This window comes from Pezoporus flaviventris, unplaced genomic scaffold (assembly GCF_033815535.1).
Source record: "Pezoporus flaviventris isolate CSIRO_AGI_PZ_B2104156 unplaced genomic scaffold, CSIRO_AGI_Pfla_v1 ptg000029l, whole genome shotgun sequence".
Taxonomy (NCBI): Eukaryota; Metazoa; Chordata; class Aves; order Psittaciformes; family Psittacidae; genus Pezoporus; species Pezoporus flaviventris.
In genome coordinates this window covers 1,016,064-1,035,217 of record NW_026892577.1, presented here as the reverse complement: position 1 = coordinate 1,035,217, position 19,154 = coordinate 1,016,064, and the positions used below count along the sequence as shown (strand labels likewise).

General features: G+C 42.7%; 2 protein-coding genes across 9 annotated transcripts in view; both read left to right on the top strand.

Annotated features, from left to right (window-relative positions):
* TACC2 (transforming acidic coiled-coil containing protein 2) overlaps positions 1 to 12,761 on the top strand; it is a 127,719-nt gene extending 114,958 nt beyond the window's left edge. For all 8 annotated transcript variants that reach the window (XM_061458580.1, XM_061458585.1, XM_061458582.1 and 5 more), the window contains 5 exons: positions 2,785 to 2,828; positions 8,857 to 9,017; positions 9,895 to 10,001; positions 11,308 to 11,428; positions 12,200 to 12,761. In XM_061458580.1, the coding sequence (XP_061314564.1) occupies positions 2,785 to 2,828; positions 8,857 to 9,017; positions 9,895 to 10,001; positions 11,308 to 11,428; positions 12,200 to 12,265 (499 nt within the window). In that variant the 3' untranslated portion in view covers positions 12,266 to 12,761. The remainder of the gene's footprint in view (positions 1 to 2,784; positions 2,829 to 8,856; positions 9,018 to 9,894; positions 10,002 to 11,307; positions 11,429 to 12,199) is intronic.
* A 121-nt stretch (positions 12,762 to 12,882) lies between these two features.
* Positions 12,883 to 16,613, top strand: LOC133272017 (urokinase plasminogen activator surface receptor-like). The gene is made up of 3 exons (XM_061458586.1): positions 12,883 to 13,417; positions 14,210 to 14,326; positions 15,026 to 16,613. The coding sequence occupies exons 1-3, from the start codon at positions 13,363 to 13,365 to the stop codon at positions 15,229 to 15,231; spliced, it is 378 nt and encodes a 125-aa protein (XP_061314570.1). The 5' UTR covers positions 12,883 to 13,362; the 3' UTR covers positions 15,232 to 16,613.
* Positions 16,614 to 19,154: the final 2,541 nt, after the last annotated feature.

The window sequence follows — 19,154 nt, the reverse complement described above, 5'->3', positions numbered from 1 at the left end:
GGCACATGGCAGGTTTGAATAGTGCAGCACAGGGCTTGGAGCCAGAACTTAAGAGAAGCATCTGCAGAAGGCAAGGGCTTTAGTTCTTTCAGAAAGCATCTCAGCACCCTGCTGAGCTCTCTCCTGTCTTGTGCTCTGGTTTGGGCAAGAAAACAAAACGCTGGCATTGCCCTCAAATGCATAATGAGGCAAAGCGGAAAGGAGCTGCTGCAAGCACTCAAACCGAGGAAGCAAAACAAGGAATGAACAACATTAGGAGCTGTGTAAGGAATGTCTTAGCGCTCACTACACACTCGAGTGCAGTATTTGGTCTGTTCTCTGGGTGCACGCGTCTCCTGGCTGTCAGTGGGCACTGACAGAGGTTGCTTATTCCTTAGTGAAAGGAGAGCAGGGGCTGACACGAGTGGCTGGCACAATGTAGATGTGTACCTTCCTCTTCCTCATAGCAATTTGCTTGCGTGTCTACACCATCCATAACATTTGATTTGGAAAAAAGACAGATTATCTAAGCCAAATTTCCCACAGGTGCATTCCTGGAACACATGGGTGAAAAAAACCCTGACTAATACTGTCACAAAATGCTAAAATATGCATGTGTGCATAAAGAAGGATTTCTCTTGGAAGATTAAATGTTGAAACTGTCCACATGTGGGCAATTAGAGATGTAGCCATTAGGTATCACAGAATGATAAGCAAGGAGTGAAGGGATTTATCTGGACTTGTGCAAAGCGTTCAACGTTGTCCTGCATGACATCCTTGTCTCTAAATTGGAGAAATATGAAGTTGATAGATGGTCCACCTGGTGGATAAAGAATTGCCTGCATGGTGGCACTCCAAGAGTTGTGGTCAGTGGCTCACCGTCCAAGTGGAGACCAGTAACGAGTGGTGTCCCTCAGGGGCTGGTGTTGAATTAAGTGCACACTCAGCAAGTTTGCCAACACCACCAAGCTGTGTGGTTGCTGTCGACAGGCAGGAGGGAAGCAATACCACCCAGAGGGACCCGGACAGGCTGGAGGGGTGGGCCTGTGTGGGTGTCATGAAGATCAACAAGACCAAGTGCAACGTCCTGCCCTGAGTTGGGGCAATTCCAAGCACAAATACAGGCTGAGGGAGACTAGATGCAGCAGTCCTGGGGAGAAGGACTTGGGCTATGAGAAGCTAGAAAGAGATAATGCTGACTGCCATAGTGCAGTCTAGGCTGGGAAGTGCTGTAGTCATGAAAGTGTTTAATGTCATGTTCATTGCCCTGAGTCCTTGGCTTCATTTTCTAAGATGATAAAGCATCCTAAAAGTGTCTGGTGTTACAAGGATATGACATGGCTTTAAAAACCTTGTTGCTTACAGCAGGCTTTTGAGGTAATCCTCTTTGGACATGAAACCAATCCCTACCTTTTAGGGGAAGACCCTTGCAGCTATCTTTGCTCTCAAAAGTATCATTTATGGTAAAAAATAAAAAAAAAAAAAAAAAAAGCAAGTTGCAACAACAGGACCAACAGCAGGGAAAACAGCATCCAAGCAGATCCCAGTGGAGGCAATGGCTGTAGCTGTGCGGAGATGGGTTCTTGCCCCAGGACCAGAAATGGTTTCTGCCTGAAGCCTGAGCAAGGTCAGGGGATGTGCAGGTGTAAAGCCCTTGCTCTGCTGAGTGTTCTACAGAAGCAGGGCAAGTAATACCCTACTGACCTTTGGGTCAAGTGCCCTTCTCAGGGGGTTTCTTGACTCTTGATTGTGGTTCATATTCGTGCAGTGCTGGAGTTACTGCATTAGTTATCCTGGAGCTCCACAGGTTTCTCCTTTCCTTACTGACTTTTGTCTCTCAGCATTTTCCCACATCCTTTCTGTAACCTCACCAAGTTCTCTAAAATGGAGCAAGTGAAAGCAAGCTAAGGCTTCAAAAGAGACGTATTCAAATACCAGTGAGCTATTTTGAATATCCACTTCTGATGAAGTGTGGGGTAATTTTGTTTTTCATAGACAGTCCTGTGTGGCTCATGAATCAAAGCACAGATCAAGCTAGTCCCATTTCATTAGCTTTATTTGGCTCTGAGAAGGGATGGATCATCTTTCTAAATCACATTTAATCTGCTTATTTTGGCTAACCTCTTTTCAAGAAGGGAATTCAAAGCCTACCGTGAGTAGTGAAATAAAATAGTCTTAAAAGTTACATTTTGCCACTTCTGTTTCAAAAACACATTTGGGAACTAGGACACGATGGATTTTGTGCTACATAATTGGGTATTTTGGTCTTGTTCTTTGAAGTGCTAATGGATCGTGTAGTTACTTTTGGAGAGTGGAAGATTAGATATATTTTGGATGAGGTCCAGTTATATTTCTGTTGGGTTTACTTGCTACAGATTATAACTTTGGTTAACATTTACTTTTGAAATAAGCAAACACAAACATGGGGAAGTGGGGAGAGAGTGATGGAAAACTCAGACTCTGCAACTCTTGGATTAGACCAGTGTGCTTATGTTTATATCAAAGCCATGATTGGTAACGGGCATGCTTCAAGTAACGCGATTTGTTTCAAAGCAATCGCTTATTCTGCCCCGAGCTGTATTGATTTACATGGAGAATTAAAAATCAGGTGCAATGTTTGAACTGTCAGTTTTATTTGTTATTCAGGTATTAAAGTCCAACTTTTATATGCTCCTCTTAAAATGCTGTAGTTCAGTTCCTGAGTAGCATTATTTTCTAAGTAAACATTAGCAATTATGGTGTTCTGTGATGTTTATGAATTCTGTGATGTTTGCCAAAAGCTTTTTGGTTTTTTCCCTCTTACAGGAAAATAGTTTCAGAATACGAGAAGACGATTGCTCAGATGATAGGTAGGTGTTTCTGCTCTGATTTTCTGCTGTCCTCCACTCTGATTTTCTGAAGAGAGCCTAGAGATGTGGTTCAAGTCTGTGGGCTTCATTCTGATGCTGGCTACGTCTGCCGATGCTGCTGGGAATTGGGAATGCATCTGAGGACACCTGTGTGTGCTGCCAGGCTGTGATGGAAAGCCAGGGCTTTGTTTTACAGAAAGTAGGCCCCGAGGCAGTCCAGGTAATACAGAAAGGTCAGGGCTTTCTCTTCTGCATCAAAGGAAACAGTCCCATAGGAAACATTACAAATGCTTTACCCGGAATTCATGGGTATCTCAGGGAGAGACTGTCAATGACCTAAAAACACTTTAGTCATCCTGGCTGTTTAATGGGAGATACCAAACTTAGCTCTTTACAACAACCAGGATTATCTGTGCTAAGTGCATTGGTCAAACCAAAACCTAGATTAACTCAAATCCCAGTTGAGAGATTATGAAAGGCCAATCCACCTCCTTACTTACTTACTGACATAGAGATCTCCTTTAAGGTCTATTTTATGACATATTTGGCCTCACAATAATTAGAAAACACCTTTGTTAACAGCATACCCCACCAATAAAAACACTACATGAAGCAGCATTTCAAAACCAGCTGTTGCAGGACTCGTGCTTCCTTGGCACAGGAAGTCTGGCCACTGGGATGTGATTTTAAAGCTGCCTCATAAGATTTCCAAAGCTCTTTTCCTTAGCCTGGCTATGGAAAGCACCAGTGGCTTGTGCTGCCCTGTGCTGCTTCAGCTCGAGCTGTCTCCCAGCTGAGTGGGGTCATGGGTTCTCTATGGCCAAAATTGATGGGGAAAGCAGGAAAAGAAGCAGTGGCCGAGGAGAAAGCAGGACTGAGCTCATCTGGGCAAGCTCGAGTAAGGCAGCAAAGAGCTGTGAAATAGTAAAAGCCATTGGGAGGCTCCTCGGAGTTAAACCTGAGCTGTGAGATGCAGGAGAAAAGCGAATTACATCCATGGGCAGGGAGCGTGAGGAATGCAGCCTGTTTGCACTGTGTTTATTGGGAAACAGAAAGAAATTATTCCTGCTATTCCCCCTGAGAGAGCTGTCACCGAGGGTACAATATGCCAGGAGCACAACGGGCATACCTGCATCTGCTGAAAGCTTTTGAACAGGAAGGATCTTTATTACAGCTGTCAGTGTACCCTATTGGTTTGCCCCTTTTAGATTTGGCGGGCCCCTCATCTGCAGTCAGTACAATGTGACCCCCAAATTTGTTGTTTCTTTTAAATTGTTTTTTTTTTTCTTTAGCTAATACTTGAGTTGTATTTATGTTTGTAGCACATTTACTTATATTTATATAAAGAAAGGGGGGAAAGTAGTTTAATATCTGGTGCTTTTGTTGCATTCCTGCATCTCTCGGATGATGGTAGACATCCCAGTCCCCTTTTAAGTGAAGGGGAAAATGGGTCTATAAATAAATGAATAAAACAATTTAATAATGATAATAGCAGCAATACCAATAATCATAGTAATGTATGGTGTATAATGATAACATGCCTGGCTTCATTCTTTATGGTGTTATGCCTCTGCTGCTTTCTGTATGTACAACTGAGCCAGCTTGCCTGCCTTCTGACGTAGTGTCTGTCGTTCTCATCATGCAAGTGTTAAAGTAGGAGTGTCCAGAGTATGCAAAGAACTTAACTCGTTTTGGTTTACACTCAATGTGTGCTGCTATGGCTTCATCCCTGAGGCTGGCCATTCGTATGGGCAAACATAGGAGCTGTCCTTTTTTCCCAAGCATATGCATATAGCAGCAGAAGGGGTTTTGATAACAATTCAAAATCTGGGTTTGAGAAACAGATTAAAAAGAAAATAATCAGGTTGTAAGGACACAGTGTCACAAGAAGGTGTAGATTAGGGGTCCTAAGGCCAAGGCATACATAGTAAATTCGACTGTTACCGTTTCCTCTTGGTGCAAAGAAATCAAAGATAATTAAAACATTGGGGCATTGATCAATAAGGCAATAGAAAAATCTTTAAACTTCAAATTCAGACTATCAGTCAGAGCCTTTCAAATGAGCTAGGGCAAGGTTTTAAGAGCTATGGCTGTAAATAACGTGATTTGCTGCCCATTTGCAAAGGAACTGAAGCAACACCAGTGACACAGAAAGCATGTGTTAATTAGAGCCATATGCAAATTCTACATTAAATGTGAGGCCTCTTCTCCTTGCATTTAATGTAAACTTTTGATCCAGTTGTCCCACTTTCTCCTCTCATTTGTTGTAAATTACTGTCCCTTCTGCTAAAGGGATTTGTTCATCCAAATGCCAGTTGCAGAGGACAGTGATTGTCTGTGTGCTATTTGCATATATTCACTGAACTATTATCACAATAATGCCTTCCTGCTAAAGCAAATATGCATTTTAACAAAAGAAATGCTTGTGCTGTTTATTTATATGTTCGTTTAACCCTCCTGAGCTGTTTCTACAGCCCTGTTAGGAGGGCATTACAGAGTGAACCCATTTCACAGAGCCCTTTAATGAATATTCAGGGTGGTTGATAGGTTGCCATGGGTATATGTAATGGCTATTAAAAATATTCCATATTAACAATATATAGAATCCCAGACTGGTTTGTGTTGGAAGGGACCTTAAAGCTCATCCAGCTCCAACCCCTGCCACGGGCAGGGACCCCTTCCACTAGAGCAGCTTGCTCCAAGCCCCTGTGTCCAACCTGCCCTTGAACACTGCCAGGGATGGGGCAGCCACAGCTTCTCTGGGCACCCTGTGCCAGCGCCTCAGCACCCTCACAGGGAAGAGCTTCTGCCTAAGAGCTCATCTCAGTCTCCCCTCTGGCAGGTTAAAGCCATTCCCCTTGGCCTGTCCCTACAGGCCCTTGTCCCAAGCCCCTCTCCAGGTTTCCTGCAGCCCCTTTAGGTATTAGAAGCCTGCTAAAAGGTAATTATTGTGATACCATTGTGTATGTTTGCCTAAAAAGGCACTGAAAGTATGCATTGCAGACCATTTCCCTTTGATTTCAAGGGCCGTGGGAGGTCTAGTATTTGCTGTCATATACCTATAGAACCCCATATTACCCGATTTAGCCTATGCAATTAGTTTGGTGCCACTCTCTCTACAGCCAGCGCTTGCAAGCTGTCGGTGTATACACCCCTGTTAGTGGCTCTTTGCAGAGTTTTGTACTGGTGCTTTCACTGTTTTTCCTTTTTTTCTTACACTGCCTCAACCCCCAACACGTTCTTGTTTCTACTCCTGATTGGGGATTAAAAAGAACAGGCTTTCCAGGCTGCTGCTGCTTGTGCTACTGCTTTGCTGACTGTTGCCCGAGTTTCGCCCTCACTGCTGCGTGGCACTCACAGCCCCATGGAGCAGAGCCTGTGGAACCCCAATGTTCACTGCACCCCATGCTACACACACCAGTCACAGTTCTCTTCCAAAATCCCTTTCCTTGATGGATTTGTAATGTTGGGGTGTTTTTTTTTTTCCTGTTAAAAATGTGTCCTTCTCCTTATACATTGAAATATATAATTAAATTCTCATTATGAAAACCAAACGGATGTTATGCTTTGTGCATTACAAATTGTTGCATTACCTTCTGCTTTCCTAACAATTCCTGATTTTCTGTTTTGCTTCCGTTTTTGTTGCTTCTTGCTATTTGCTTGCAAAAACAAAACAGGCAAGCCTGGTAAGTAAAGCTTTTCACCAACTTTCACACCTGCATTTGGCATTTTTCATTTCTTTTGCTTTTGTTCTCTGTTTGCTTCATTCCCATTAAGTAATGTAAGTAATTCTGAGCTGAGCCTGAAAGCGGATCTGCTGCGGCGGTGCTCTGATTCTGTCAGTTTGGATAGTGTTAGTCCTGAGCATCCTGTTGTTATCGTTGGTGAGCCGTGGACAGTGTGTGTTGCAGATGTCAAAGCTGTTGAATTGAACTATTTTAATCACATAACCTCATAAATATCTTTATAAAGAAGTATCTGTAACTGCTTAACTAAGATTTGACTGGCAGAATCTAATCAGCGCCGCTCCACTAAGCAGTGTTCTCATTAAAGCTAAACTATAGCTTAGAAAATATCACATAGATTTTCCTGTCCCCATCCAGCCAGATGTTTTCTGTAGTATTTAACCACTTTGGGTTTAAATGTTTCTTAACTGCGATTATCAGATGCCCCTTCCCTGAGGCTCACTGGAAACTTCCAATTTATATGAAAGTTTCCTTCTTTTCAATTTATATGTCCCCAGTATAAATTCCAGTTTTCTCCTTAAGGTTTAATAAGGGCCTCAGCTCTCTCCATGGACACCTTTAGGATGTAGTGAAAGGGAGAGGAGAAAGGGAGCGTTGGATGCTACCCGCCCCTAATTCCCATGTGGAAGTGGGGCTGGGATGAGTATTTGAGGAGTGAGAAGGATGCACTGGGAGGGACAGGAAGAGCTTGGTAGTTCTGAGGGAGTCATGGACGTGTGGAAACAAAAAAGAAGGAAGCTGCTAAAATACCACAGACAGCAGAAAAAGGGAAGCTGTGACGTTAAAAGCGTTTAAGTACATTACGTGATCATGCAAACGGATCCCTCCTGCACGGAGCTGTGACAGCAGAGGTTTTGCCAGAGGGCAGGATCCTGCCGGGAAGTGTTTGGGAATTAAGCTAGAGTGTGTGATTAACCACATCGTGTGCTGGAACACACAAGGGGATGATTTCTCAGGTTTAGAATGAAAGGATGACAAATGGTTTTCTCATTTTTCCTTGAGAATACCTTAATTTTGACATTATAGTTGCTCACAGGGTGCCTCGAAGGAAGCAAAATAGAAAAGAATGTTAATTTACTATGAAATGTTGAATGTTATCAAAGTGATGCGGTATTAGAGGGCTCTGGGTTTGTCTGTTCAAGGTGTTTGTTCACCAGTAAAATAAAGGTGATTTCCAGTGCTGCAGACTCAGTGCACCCTGAGAGCTGCTATGGTCCTTTTGGTCTCCTATGCCACAGAGAGCAAAATAACCTCAGGTCAGGCTCTAGCCAAGCAAGATGCTGTGGAGAGTGTGCAGAGGAGCACAGAACATGGCCAACGTGAGCATTGCCACTGCTCTGGGATCGGTTAGGCTCGGAAAAAAGGTGTCTAAAAGGGGTAAATATGCAAAAGGAAGAGATTAATCTCAGTTTGGGAATTGACATTATCAACTCTGAGATTTCAGAGCTGAGCAGCACCGTGAAATGCTTAACTCAGATTAAGATTTCTATTCAAATAAGAACATAAACTCTTGTTTAGTTCTTTATATTCCAACCTATAAAGGCCTGAAAGAACAGTTGTAGCCTCTGAAATGCCCTGTGATTTTTACATGGGAGAACTTATTTTAGTTTCCATCACAAAGGAAAATGGTAATATACTGTCCCTGCCTCTGTCCCTGCCTCAAATTTAACCGTACACAGGAGAGGCTTGGAAGATGCTTTCTGCAGACCAGAACTTGGGAATTCTGTCTAGTGTTAGATTTCCTTCCTGCCACCTGCTCTCATTACAAAATGAGAGTTTGCAAAACACTGTTTTTCCAAGGGAAGAATTGGAGTTGAATTCCATTAAACGAAGTGCCTTGTTTGTGAAGATTAGGAGAGATGCCAGGAGATGACAAGCACCTATCAGCAACGGCCCATAATTTATTACCAGTGCTAGTAATATGCATAAATGTCTCTTCCTTCAGCTAGTGCATCTTCAGGCCAGTGAGGGAAATCCAGCATCAGCCTTTTTCATGGGAGCAGCAGAGTTCAGAGTGCAGTAAATCAATGGTACAGACTTATAGTCACATTTTTCCCCACCATCAAAATATTTAGCTATAATGTATTTAGCAGCCTTTTTCCAAAACAGGATTGTGTGGTTTTTATAAAAGTGACTTTTATTTGGATCCTCCAAACTTACTAATCCACAACATAGAACACGGTAGAGTTGAAGCTATAGATGATAGTGAAATCAGTGTTCTTTTACTACTATTATCCTTCTGAAGATGACTGTTTTCTCTCCCCCTCTCTTCTTTCTAACAGAGGATGAACAGAGAGAGAAATCTGTCTCCCATCACACTGTCCAGCAGCTGATAGTGGAGAAGGAACAAGCGTTGGCAGATCTGAACTCAGTGGAGAAATCCCTGGCAGATCTTTTCAGGAGATACGAGAAAATGAAAGAAGTATTGGAGGGGTTTCGGAAGGTGAGTCCTGTTAAAGTCCCCTCCTTCAATGAGCAACATGGAGCAGGGTCCTGCGTGTACCAGTTCTGCTTAACAGAAGGCAGGACTTTGTTTCCAGTTGAATCTGATGCACATTAGAAGGCATTGTGCTGCGGAAGGGAGAACGTGACTGCTCATTTGTGTTTTCCCTTTGGATCAGCTTTAGAAATAGAGATTTTCCACAGGAGCAACTTGCTTCCATCTGTGACATTGTGATTGCAGTAGGTGACGCATAATCTGGAGAGGGGCTTTTGACAAGGGTACATAGGGACAGGCCAAGGGGAATGGCTTTAACCTGCCCGAGGGGAGACTGAGATGAGCTCTTAGGCAGAAGCTCTTCCCTGTGAGGGTGCTGAGGCGCTGGCACAGGGTGCCCAGAGAAGCTGTGGCTGCCCCATCCCTGGCAGTGTTCAAGGCCAGGTTGGACACAGGGGCTTGGAGCAAGCTGCTCTAGTGGAAGGGGTCCCTGTCTGTGGCAGGGGTTGGAGCTGGAGGAGCTTTAAGGTCCTTTCAAACCCAAATCAGTCTGGGATTCTATGACTTGAGCCCATGTCAGGGCTGGCTTCTGGTCTGAGCATTCTGTTCAAACCTCAGATGTGAATTCCTCAGGCAGAGGTTATGTCTAAAGTGTGTGATATAACATTATCCTCCGATGAAGGACTGCAGCCATGTATCAATGCAAACAGAGTTGTAAAGCTTTTTGGCTGTGTAATAGTGCATCAGAGAGATGTTCCATGGTGGGTGTCAGTGTTAGACTGCAGCCCTTAAAATATCTGAGTGTAACTCCCGCAGGTAGGTGCCTGTCCTCCACTTCAGCCTCTTGTCTTACATTACATTGAATGTAATCTTCTCATTTTAGAATGAAGAAGTGTTAAAGAAATGTGCGCAGGAGTATTTGTCACGAGTAAAGAAGGAAGAGCAGAGGTATCAAGCACTCAAAATTCACGCAGAGGAAAAACTGGACAGGTAAGGAACTGTACACATCTCTCTTCTGGAGTTCATGCTGCAGGAGTATTCTTGCGGCTGGACCTTGCATCCCAAACCTGCTCCTTCAGTACACAGAGCACAGGCTGCTATGGGATGAAGGGTGGAATGAAACACCATAATGAGGATTCCTGTGATGTGCTGGTGTTTCTAGCTGCTCCTCATCATACAGAGCACCTTAAATTTCTATCTTTATCAAATGTCTTCATGTTTCTTTAACTTATTTATATAGGGACTGTAGTGATAGGACAGGGGTAATGGGTTCAAACTTAAACAGGGGAAGTTTAGATTGGATATAAGGAAGAAGTTCTTTACTGTAAGGGTGGTGAGGCACTGGAATGGGTTGCCCAGGGAGGTTGTGAATGCTCCATCTCTGGCGGTGTTCAAGGCCAGGTTGGACAGAGCCTTGGGTGCCATGGTTTAGTGTGAGGTGTCCCTGCCCATGGCAGGGGGGTTGGAACTGGATGATCTTAAGGTTCTTTCCAACCCTAACTATTCTATGATTCCATTTTCCAGGGAAGATGGAGATGGAACCCATTAGCTAGGTTTCTGCAGCTGTGAAGGGCTGTGCTCAGATGCTCGCACCTGCAGCCCGTATTCCTGCCCCCAGAGATTTGCTATTGCCCCTGTGCTGTATTAGTGCCCCTGCATCAATCAGCAGAACAGAACATGTAAGTGCACCTCAGCCCTTTCAGTGCAGAATTAGTCTCTACCCAGTAACATCAGTTATCTGAGCTGGATCAGCCTGACTTGGGCAGAGGGTGATGAGGAATAATCACGCAGAGAGAGAGAATAGTGCCAGAAAGAGGCAGCTCTGGTTGATCTCTATCTATAGGCTTCCATGTAATGGCCAGTTAAGCATTTATAGGAATTCCATACAGTCCCCTAGACCCAAAAGATGCTTCCAAAATGTCACTAGGATTGATCGGTGCCTAAAACAAAGTAAAACTTGGTTTTGCTTTCCAGCTGTTGTCCCAGTCTAGTCTAGCAGGTCTAGTCCAGTCTAGACTAGTCTAGAATTAGACTAGCGAGTCTAGTTCTAGTAATCATGTTTAGAAGCTGCCATAAAATACTTCTACTTAAGTGATATTTGTCACCTGAACACAGACATCTGAAATAAGGCTGAAGGGAATGACACACACATTAAGAAAAGCCATGAAAAGCCTCTAGGGACAAGTCTCTCAATACTTTCAAAGACATGCATCTGTTAAGACGTGGTCCATCCTTTGGTACCTCCTCTCCTTCCTTGTAGAGAGCCTGACATGACACAAACCTCTGTTTTTTCTAGAGCCAATGCTGAAATTGCACAAGTGAGAGGCAAGGCTCAGCAAGAGCAGGCAGCGTACCAGGCCAGCCTTCGTAAAGAGCAGCTCAAAGTGGACGCATTGGAAAGAACACTGGAACAAAAGGTAAGCAGCCATTCAGCTCTTTTAATACAGAAGTCAATGGGATGTAATTAAGTGTAATTCACTTAATTTTGTGATTAAGTAAACACCGTAATTTCAGTGCTGACTTATGTGCCTCCACTGTTAACACAGACAAAATGGTCAGATACATAGATCTGTACAGCTTAAGGCAAAAAAGGGTATAGGAAATCCCTGTTTATATCTCCTGTTCTCTGGCACAGCAAAGGAGCTTGCTTTCAGTACGGTACAGCTTGTACTTGCTTAGAGCCCTTGGAAAACAGGGTGAAAGTAATGCTGTAGAAGTGCAACCTAGAGACACATTTACACTATGTATTATTATCATGAGCTAGGAGTGACTTCTATAAAGCTGTCTGCTCTAGAGCTAAGTTGTTATTGAAGTCAGAGGAGCTGTATGTGGAAATAAGGTAATAATAGTATTTAAATGAAGTATAGGCATCTGTACTACATATGCATATATATATCTCTATATGTATAGATCTATACATATGTATGCTTATATGCATAGATATTCTGTACTGAATATCTATAAGATAATCAATACAGAATATCTGTACATGTAGAGAAGCATATATATATATGCACACATAATGTGTTTATATGTGCATGTGTATACACACACATATGTAGAGATATTCAGTACTGGAGAAAACTTCATTGTCCCAACTTTTCCCAAAGTTTGGATAATTAAAACAAAACCTAATCTTAATGCAACGATATTTTTCATAACACTTACTAATGCCTTTTGTTTTCCAGAATAAAGAGATAGAAGAATTAACAAAGATTTGTGATGAACTGATTGCCAAAATGGGGAAAAGCTAACTTCTAACCAAATTTCTGGACTTCAATATTGAGTGCAATATGACCATTGGCACACTGATGTCCATACATTTATGTGGACAGGTTCTATTTTCACTTTTTCGTATGCACTACTGTATTTTCTTTCTAAATAAAGTTGATTTAATTGTATGCAGTACTCAGATGACTATCAGAATTTCTTGCTATTGTTTGCATTTTCATAGTATAATTCATAGCAAGTTGATCTCAAAGTTCCTGTATCAGGGAGATTGTCAAGTTCTCTAATTACAAATTGCTGATCCTAGCCTTCCCTTTGTACATGAGTTCCCATGTTGGATGTCTTTTGGATTTAATATAAACATGTATTACTTGCATGGGGACTCTTGCCTTAAGGAGCATAAACTTTATCTGCATTTGCTGATTTGTAAAATAAAATGAAAAATGGAAGAAAAAAAAAGGAAATGCATGTCACTGAAATGAAATTCTCTATTGTAAATAAATTTTTTCGTTGAAAGTTGAAGATGAGAATGGTTCTGGTTTATGGACTTCAATTGGTTACTTCTGGTGCAGCTCTTACTAATGAATTCCTTTGCAGAAAGCACCTTGGGGGTCTCTCGCTACTTGGAACACTCCGTGGGGCATGAGGATATACCACTTATGTGCACATATCTGTGCCTATATCTTGCTGTCTCTATAAATGTATATATGTATGCACTAGATTTGGACCACTCAGGTCTCAAGCACAGGCTTAATCCTCCAAAATGTTTAATGCTCTGACCTTGATCCAGCAAATCCCATAGGGAGATGTGACGAGGCTCTTTGCACAAGTCAAAGGCAGTGACACGTGGTGGTGGAACAGTGGTTTTTAAGCACATCAGTCACTGAAAGGTGGATGCATTTTCTTCTTCCTGCCCCTGGAAGCACTTGCCTGCTGGGTTTGTGGAGATGAAGTACGTGTGCTTAGCAGTACAACCAGAATAAGCTCGATAAGTAGCATTCTTGGACACCTCTTTATCCTGTAAGTTATCCTCTGCAGAGGATTAGGTATGTAAGAGAAGCATTAAGGCTTTAATAGCAAACAAACTGCTTTCTTTGCTTAATGGTGCATCTCTTGCATTTCCATGATGTGGACAGTCTTCAGCCTGGGTCTTGTCATCTCCCTTTTTGTACTCAAAAGTAAGTCAACTCCCTTTTCTTTCCTCCCTTAGTTCTTTTTCATTTCCTACTTCAGGCATGGCTGAGCCTCTTTGCTGTTCTGGGCTTTCTCTCCTGGCTTTGTTTGGTTTGAGATTAGTTTGTGGATGTGGTTAGCAGCTCAGAATATCACCTCTGCTGTGAATTATAAACATCAGCATCTATGTCAACAATAGCAAGTGTGCCTTCTGCTCTGCAAGTTGCAAGTATGGTATTTGAAAGGGATTTCAAATTCATGCTTGTCTTTGAAACAACCGTGTAGTTGGAACCAAGGAAAGAAAGAGGTTTGTGTTACGGTTGTAATGTTTAAGCAAAAGCAAAACTTAAAGTGCAGTGTGCCTTCCAGCTGAACTCATACTTTAGGAGGAAATGAAATCTGGATCATAGTTATATTTATTTGTGTTTAAAATGTCCTATTTTATGGTACTGTGGACCAAAGATCATGAAGGAGGGAGGAAAAACATGATGCTCCAACTTGTTACAGTGGCCTCTGCTCTAAAGATGTTACAGGAAGGTGTGGATGGTTATTTGAATTGTAACAACTAAGTAATATATGGTTAATTTTATTTTAATATTTAAAATCAGTATCTAGACCACTTATCAAAAAGAAATATTAATAGAATTTGCAATTCTTTATATTTTTTTAAACCTTTTTGCAACTTTTTCCATATTATGCATACAAAATTAGGAAGACTGTATAGCTTATAATTTAAAATACATTCTGCAAACTGTAAACCCTACTGTTAAAAGTGGTCTTTTTCTCCTTAATGCCAGGTGAAGCACTGCAGTGTTACACCTGTGTAGGTTCTAGTGATGAAGAGTGTAACAGACAAGGAACTCAGCAATGTCCAGGGCATTCAGATGCGTGCGCGGTCATTAGAGGACAAGCAAGTAAGTCGGTTCAGACTCATTACATATTTCATAGTAGAAATAAGCAATCAAGTGTTGGAAAGGGAAGAGTTTATAGTAATCTAAGGAGAAAAAACACAGAGAAATGTTTCTCTTAACTAAACAACCTGCTCTAGCGGAATGTGTCCCTGCCGGTATCAGGGAACTGGAACTGAATGAGCTTTAAGGTCCCTTCCAACTCAAACCATTCTAGGATTCTATGAAACCCTATTAATAAATCTCAATCCATAATTTTATTGGTTTAGCAGAAATCTGATACAAAATCCCACCGAGTATGATGTGCCACGATGAGCTGTAGCCACACTACGTGAAAGCTGTAAAAAAGCAGTTTAAGTATTACTCACTTCTTACTTAAATCTGTTGTTTATAAGGACTTTATAAGTTAAAGGACTTGCCTGGAAATCAGGAAGGAAAAGAAACTAATGAGGCACTGCACTTGAGCACATTCAAGTATATTTAAGCTGCAGCAGTTGCATCTAAGATAACTTACAGTTATTTAACTTAAGTGGGAGCTGGTTAGTGTGCTGTAAACTGATGCAACGGTATTAATTTACTTCTAAGGAATGGCCAAACCTAATATTGTTGCTCGGTGTTGGATGATCAGGTTCCTGCTGAGGGGGTGCAGAGAGTGGGTGATCGTGACCATGAAGGTCCTTTTGGTTCACTGTGTCTCTGTTCTAGGTGGCATTATGAAGTCCTGTTCGTTCAGATCCTTCTGCGAACGGGCAAAGAGGGATGGATCCAAAGCACCTGGAGTGAGCGTTCAGTGCTGCTACTCGAACAACTGCAATGCAAGGAGCCTGGCTTCAAGGGTCACCACCTCCATGGGCTACTTCCCTCTCCTCATCTTCACATTGCTGTGGCACCCATTGTTGAAGCTGACATGAGGTGGGGGGAAAGAGTATCCTGAAGCAACAAGTCTGCCTTCTTAGAAAGGAATGATTATATTTCCGAATTGCTTACTCCATGTATTCCATGTTACTCCATGTCCGTTTCTCAGTAGGCAAAAAGCAGTAGGCAGACCTGACAGATGTCCAGATAAAAGTTGCTCCATCTGCTAAATGTCTTCTATATGTAAGAAACACTGCCCTCTTCTTGTTGAAAGTAAGGGGTTGATTCTGTGAATATCTCACATTTTCCTACTCTTTAGGGAAGGAGAAATCTTAGCTGCAAGTAGCCTTGTAGTAGGGCAAAAATCTTCCAAATGCTGTTTACTGTTGGCAGACATTCAAAACAAGCTAAAATCTTCCAGCACAAAGTGCATCACTAGCTAGTAGGCAGGTGGTCCTCTGAAGTAATGTTGAAAAGGCAAAACTAGAAGTGACATGCCACACAATGTGATAGCACTTAGCAGGGGCTTGGCTCTGTGATGCTGGAGAGCAGAGTGGTACCTCCTTTCATTCAAAACTCAGGGGGACAGACAAGCAGATGAATGAAATTTGTAGATTTTAATGTCAAAAAGTAATGATCTGGTCTTACCTCTGACACCAAACATGCACAGGACTGGCTAAAGTCCAGCCAGTGTAATTGAAGTAGAGGTGGTCTTTCGAGTTCTAGTTTTAGGTGTCCATTTGGGGAAATATTTAGTTGTCAAGTTTAAGGAACTCTCAAAATCCGTGGCTAAGTAGGGTTTTTTCCTAGTTTTTGTGTTGTGACTTTTTTGGGGGTACAATTCTTTGAAAATTCAGTGTGTCATAGAATCCTGCGCGTTCACAGAGGTGTTATGAAGGCTGCAAACTCTAGAGAACTTCTTCAGGTGAAATCGGTGAAACCTCCTCGTAGAGCGTAACTCCAGCCTGCCTTAGCTGTTGCCTGTCACCTGGACCAAACTGTCCTTGCTTCACTGTACTTGTTCCTCTTCGGGGAACCTTCCAACATCCCACGTAGATCGTGGCTTCAGACTGGGACTGTTATTCTGGGGGTTTGTTCGGTGGGCTCTCAGACGAGGCAGTTCTGCTCTCTCTGTAGCACTTAGGCACAAGTCTGATAAATCTGTTGAATACAAAAATTGCAATAATGCAGCAGATCTTGGCTCAGAATGTTAATTTAGGCTTAAGTATCTGCGTAAAACCCACTTAAGTTGATTTGAGTGTTTTTCATTTCATCTCGGCTTGAACCAGTTCCTTCAATCTGTTCTGCTGCAGGATTATGTCTTTATTTTCGGACTGCTCTGTAACGATAAACCCATATTGAATGTCATCCCTGTATATGCTCAGTGCCCTTCCTTAAGGAGAAAATAAAATACATGCAACGGCTGACAATGTCTCTTGATAGACAAAACTGCATCTTCTATTTGGGGTTTCCCACTGCATCCCATTTTCCAGCGGGAATTCCAGCTTCTTTTTCTGTGGGATGTATTTCTTAAATCTGTTTGATAAACTAGTGAACATTGATGGTTTTCTTACTGTGATATTTCCCTGATGAAACACGAAGGTGAGGCTCTATCCTCTTGACAAACACCATCTGTCGCTCCTGACTGCAGCCAGGACTCGGATCTTCAGCCTCCCACTGCCTCGGGTTGATTCTGCCACCCAGCATAATGTAATGTTTGCCTTCACAGGGCTGACATTCTTCCTGCCTAATGATGAACTTGACATGTGCATGTATAGACCTAGAAATAATAAACTGTACTTATGGATGGATGATATCAGAGGGCTTCCACAATGGTTCTTGGCATAAACGCTAACAGGAAGAGAAGCTCAGAAGAAAATGGGATAAAAAAGAAGGAATATTTTTTAAATTCTACTATTAATATGAAGTTTCCATTGCCATGTCTGTGCAGAGCGATTCCCAGTCATATGTGAAGTAGAAAGTGGTTGCATTTAGTTTGATTGTTCTGAAATCTAATTATTCCTGCAGCAGTGGCACAGTCTGTCTTCCTTAATACAAACAGACAGTTGGGACAAAAGGAGCAGAAACCGATAATGAAATGCCTTCTGCTGTAACAGAAAATGACAGGACTTCTTTATCATGAGTCGAATCACTGTAGTGCATCGGTTGGGTAAGTACTGGGTTTGAGTTTAACGTTACTCTCTCGCCTTTGGGAAAGGATCTGCAAAGCAAGAGATTTGTAATTTCTGATTTATAAGCAAGAGAATCATCACAGAATCCCAGACTGGTTTGTGTTGGAAGGGACCTTAAAGCTCATCCAGCTCCAACCCCTGCCACGGGCAGGGACACCTTCCACTAGAGCAGCTTGCTCCAAGCCCCTGTGTCCAACCTGGCCTTGAACACTGCCAGGGATGGGGCAGCCACAGCTTCTCTGGGCACCCTGTGCCAGGGCCTCAGCACCCTCACAGGGAAGAGCTTCTGCCTAAGAGCCCATCTCAGTCTCCCCTCTCAGTTTAAAGCTGCTCCCCCTTATCTCTGTTATAACTTGTAGGACATACAGGCAGCCCCCAATCATATTTTCCATGGTTTCTCATTATATCCTCTTGGTTTTGGCAGTGCAGACAGCATTCCCTTACTCTCCTAGTCTTCTCAGAGACAGTAATAGCCTGTGGGACCTACCAGGAGGGCAGATCTGACAAAGCGCCCCTGCTCTTTCTCACGCAAGTGTATCATGTAATTTGTGTCAGTATTCATCCAGGCCTGCCTTTCCCACAGGGAGAGCAAAGTTTCAAGTTGTTTCTTGTTCTTGTTAAGGAATAAGCAATTCTGGAAGCTTATGAGCTTTAAAATCTACATTGGAGAAGATTTACCTCAATGCTGGCTGTGCTGTTTGGTGAAAGAAGTGTTATATTTTGGGTTCACAGACCACAGTTTCTTTTTAACCTTTCTTTTCACGTGAAGATATAGTCGTGTGGCTCTGTTCTGCAGGGATTAAACCAAAGAACACCCTTGTACCTCGTGCCCTCATGTCTTAGTCAAAGCCCAGCCATGACAGGTTTCACTGTCAGCATTACCCCAAAGGCTCTCACCCTTTCTGGACCCTATAGATGTATAGGATGTTGCCTGGGGCTGTTGGCTGTGGCTGGTGACTGCCCTTGGAGGTAGTTTTATGCTTTTGAAATCAGAAGTCCTGACTGCCGTTCATGGTGCTTGAGGTTATCACCCACATATAAACATATTCATCATCAGGAGCCAGCAGCACGCAGGGCATTTTTAATTGGTGACTTTACGATGTGCTTCCATGTAGGATATTTACTCACAACAGAGTGAAAGCAATGATAACCGTTAATACAAGTAGCAGTGTGTATGAAGAGCTTAGCTAGAACTTCATCATGCTGGGGGAGCAGGTACAAGTAAACTTCATCAGCATCCGAACAAAGCAAGGGAAAAGCCACTCAGGGATCCAGCTCGGCACGAACCACAGGAGCAGCCTGTGGTGCTTGGCACAGGGCTTTATGGAAAGTAGGTCTTGTTAAAAACATCTCATTTGAGGTTGTGGATTTTTGCTGAGGAAGGCAAATACACAGATTTTGCAACACATCTCAGACAGAACTGCAGTCGTGATACACAGGCTGAGAGTTCAGGGGCTGGAAGAGCTAAAAATTGCAGCCTGCAAAACCAAGTTCTTGGACACAGTTGGTCTCACATCATCTCTCTGACAACCTCAGGGTGTTATCAGAAGTGTCACAAAAAGAAGGGGCTGTCAAAGTGCTGGCATGTCTGCATCAAGATAGTCCCATGCGTTGCCATAGGGACAGGTTTCCATGGGAGACTCATAATTCACTTTTCTGGAGCAAAAGTAAAGCACAGGAATGAGAGTGGGAGGATGGGGCTGAGCATTTCCATAAAATCACAGAATCCCAGACTGGTTTGGGTTGGAAAGGACCTTAAAGCTCATCCAGTTCCAACCCCTGCCACG